This window comes from Cebus imitator, unplaced genomic scaffold (assembly GCF_001604975.1).
Source record: "Cebus imitator isolate Cc_AM_T3 unplaced genomic scaffold, Cebus_imitator-1.0 Scaffold202, whole genome shotgun sequence".
NCBI classification, from domain to species: Eukaryota; Metazoa; Chordata; class Mammalia; order Primates; family Cebidae; genus Cebus; species Cebus imitator.
The window spans coordinates 3,942,589-3,945,952 of record NW_016107517.1 but is presented as its reverse complement, the minus strand read 5'-3'; the positions used below and the strand labels follow the sequence as shown (position 1 = coordinate 3,945,952).

Genomic DNA, 3,364 nt, shown 5'->3' with positions numbered 1-3,364 from the left:
ATTTGGAGAAGTTTTGGAGATCTCAGGGAAGGATTATGTTCAAGAAGTAACCAAAGCCGGTGAGGGCTTGTGGGTCATCTTGCACCTTTACAAACGAGGAATTCCCTTCTGTGCCCTGATAAATCAGCACCTCAGTGGACTTGCCAGCAAGTTTCCTGATGTCAAGTTTATCAAAGCCATTTCAACAACCTGCATACCCAATTATCCTGATAGGAATCTGCCCACGATATTTGTTTACCTGGAAGGTGATATCAAGGCCCAGTTTATCGGCCCTCTGGTGTTTGGTGGCATGAACCTGACCAGAGATGGTAAGGGCTCTCAGAGACAGGTGGGGCCGTGAGAGATGGGAGGTACATTTTTGTTGGAGGGAGTGCCTGTTTCCTGGACTCCTTTATGATGGTGGGTCAAATTCACTTCTGCCTGTGTGTGAGTGTTAAGACAGAGCACATTTAATCTCATCTTAGTTGTGTACTCAGGAACAGTTACAGCTGGGCTGTATGGATTATTAGTTCAAGGAAGGAATGATAGACTTAAACATAAACACTTTTTATATTGGCGTGGAATATATTTTGTCTCTACAGCAGAATGTTTTAAATTGTAGCTTCAGATCACAATATTCACTTTTGCTTTAATTCACATGAACCCAAGGAGATGTTAGTATATGTATTTGTATTTCTCTATAGAAATATTCTCACTTGACTATCTTAGTAGCTTTTAAATTTATTTATTTAGTTTTTGAGATGAAGTCTCGCTCTATTGCCCAGGCTGGAGTGCAAGGGGGCAATCTCGCCTCACTGTAACCCCCGACTCCTGGGTTCAAGTGATTCTCCTGCCTAAGCCTCCCCAGTAGTTGGGATTATAGATGCCGACCACCATACCCAGCTAATTTTTGTATTGTTACTAGAGACTGGGTTTCAACATGTTGACCAGGCTGCTCTCAAACTCCTGCCCTCAAGTTATCTCCCTGCCGTGGCCTCCCAAAGTGCTTGGATTACAGGCGTGAGCCCCAGGGCCCGGCCAGTAGCTTTTAAATTACATTACAATTTTATTTAATTCTGCCTGTAGCTTGGAAGGATGTCTTTTTTAATTCCTTTCAACCTGTTACACATGGAAGTATCAACATACACATCCACAGAATATGAAAGAGAACCGCAGCCCATAGGCATTCTTGCCAAGTGAAACTCTATGTTTACATCGTATTTTGACTTCTTTTGAATGTACCATGAGAGGAGAGAGAAGTATGCAATTGTAGTTAGTTTTTATTTCTTAAAAAAAAAGTCTAGTGAACTTACATAACAATTGCTTTGTGTAAGCGAAGAGTAACATTAAATACATTTCTGTATGTATGTGTGGATATATAAAGATAGATATTCTTTTTTTTTTTTTTTTTTTTTTTTTTTTTTTTAGGTTTTTTTTTTTTTTTTTTTTTTTTTTTTTTTGTTTTTTTTTTTAAGAAGTGAGTTGAATTTGCATAACATTCACCACAAAGCAGCTAGAGCTGAAAGTACCGGTGTTACTCATCTTCGTGGAGCACGTTTTTTCCCTAGCATGACCGAGGTATGATGGACCAAAACAATTTAATATATTTAAGATACACAACATGGATATTTAATAGAGGCACGGTGTGAAATGATTGCCACAGTCTAATTAAGCATCCATCATTTCACGTAGCCTTACTGTGGTGAGAATCCTTGAGAACTATTTCTTAGCAGACTTCAGGTATACAATATATTATTATTCACTGTAGTTACCACGCTGTACATGAGGTCTTCAGAACTTACCCATCTTATAACTGAAAGTTTGTACCCTTGACCATCATCCCCCATTTCCACCCTCAGCCCCTAATAACCACCATTGTATTCTCTGTTTCATGGAACACTAGAACAAGACAAGTAAAATTAGGCTGAGCACAACGGCCGAAGCCTGTAATCCTAGCACGTTAGGAGGCTAAGGCTGGAGGATTGCATGAGGCCAGGAGTTTGAGATCAGCCTGGGCGACATATTGAGATATCATCTCTAGGTGTGGTGCGGACGCCTGCAGCTTCAGCTACTAGGAAGACTGGGGCGGGAGGGAGGATCATTTGATCCCAGGAGTTTAAGGTCACAGTGAGCTATGATTGTGCCACAGCACTCCAGCCTGGGTGACAGAGTGAGGCGCTGTTTCCCAAACAAGTAGATGAAAATAAAAAGACTTAAGTAAAATTGGTTTATTCATTAACCCGAGTAGAGTGAGATGCTGGACATGAGGCCGAATAGTTTATTAAAATTAGATTTAATGATTAGATTGCCAGCAGGCCTGTAGAAATTACTTCCTTCAAATTTTTCATGCTGATTTCCTTCCTGGGAAGTTGTCCAAACTGGGAAATTGTAGTCATCAGAGAATAGGTTTATTCTTTGTATTTTTGAGACAGGGTCTTTTTCTGTCAAGTAGGCTGGAGCACAGTGGCATAATCATAGCTCACTGCAGCCTTGAAGTCCTGGGCTCAAGCGATCCTGCCACTCAGCCTGCTACATAGCTCTGCAGGCACGTACCACCACAGTACCCAGCCAATTTTTATATTTAATTTATTTTTATTTTTGAGACAGCCTCACTGTGTCCCAGGCTGGAGTGCAGTGGTGTGATCTCAGCTCTGCAACCTCTGCCTCCCAGGCTCAGGTGATCCTCCCTCCTCAGCCTCCTGAGTAGCTGGGACCACAGTCACATGCACCATGCCTGGCTAAGTTTTCACTCTGTTGCCCAGGCTGGTCTTAGAACTTCTGGGCTTAAGCAATCCACCCGCCTTGGCTTCCCAAAGTGCTGGGATTAGCGGGCATGAGCCAAGCCACTTGGCCTAGTCGGTTGATTTTTGAAAATTTTTTGAGATGAGGGTCTCACTATGTTGCCCAGGGTGGTCTTCAACGGCTGGCCTCAAGCGACCCTACTGCCTCAGCCTCCCAAAAAGTGTTGAGATGACAAGAGTGAGCCATTGTGCCAGGCCAAATTTTGATGACCATATTTTCCACTTAGGAAAAACTAGCTTGATGGACTTAGGGTGAGGGAAACTTTGCAGCACAGCGCCTTAGGTAATTTGCTTTTTCTTTATCATGTAGAGTTGGAGTGGAAACTGTCTGAATCTGGAGCAATTAAGACGGACTTGGAGGAAAACCCTAAGAGGCAGATTGAAGACGTGTTGCTGTCCTCAGTGCGGCGCTCTGTCCCCACGTGGAGGGACAGCGATTCCGACGGGGACTGAGGCTGCAGCTGCTATCACGTGCAGAACTTTCTGTGACAAATTGTCTGAATTTTTTAAAAAAGGAAAAAGCAAGAATGAATCCTTCTGATTTTTAGTTTTGTATAAATTATGTTTTAAATCTTTACATTTTG

At 42.3% G+C, this 3,364-nt stretch overlaps 1 protein-coding gene across 3 annotated transcripts in view; it reads left to right on the top strand.

The window, feature by feature from the left end:
* Positions 1–3,364, top strand: part of PDCL3 (phosducin like 3) — a 10,557-nt gene extending 7,193 nt beyond the window's left edge. The window contains exons 5-6 of one of the 3 annotated variants that reach the window (XM_037745516.1): positions 57–308; positions 3,091–3,364. In XM_037745516.1, coding sequence (XP_037601444.1) covers positions 57–308; positions 3,091–3,233 — 395 coding nt within the window. In that variant the 3' untranslated portion in view covers positions 3,234–3,364. Of the gene's footprint in view, positions 1–11; positions 309–3,090 lie in introns of all 3 variants that reach the window. The other 2 variants (XM_017547932.2, XM_017547931.2) reach the window with 2 other exon arrangements.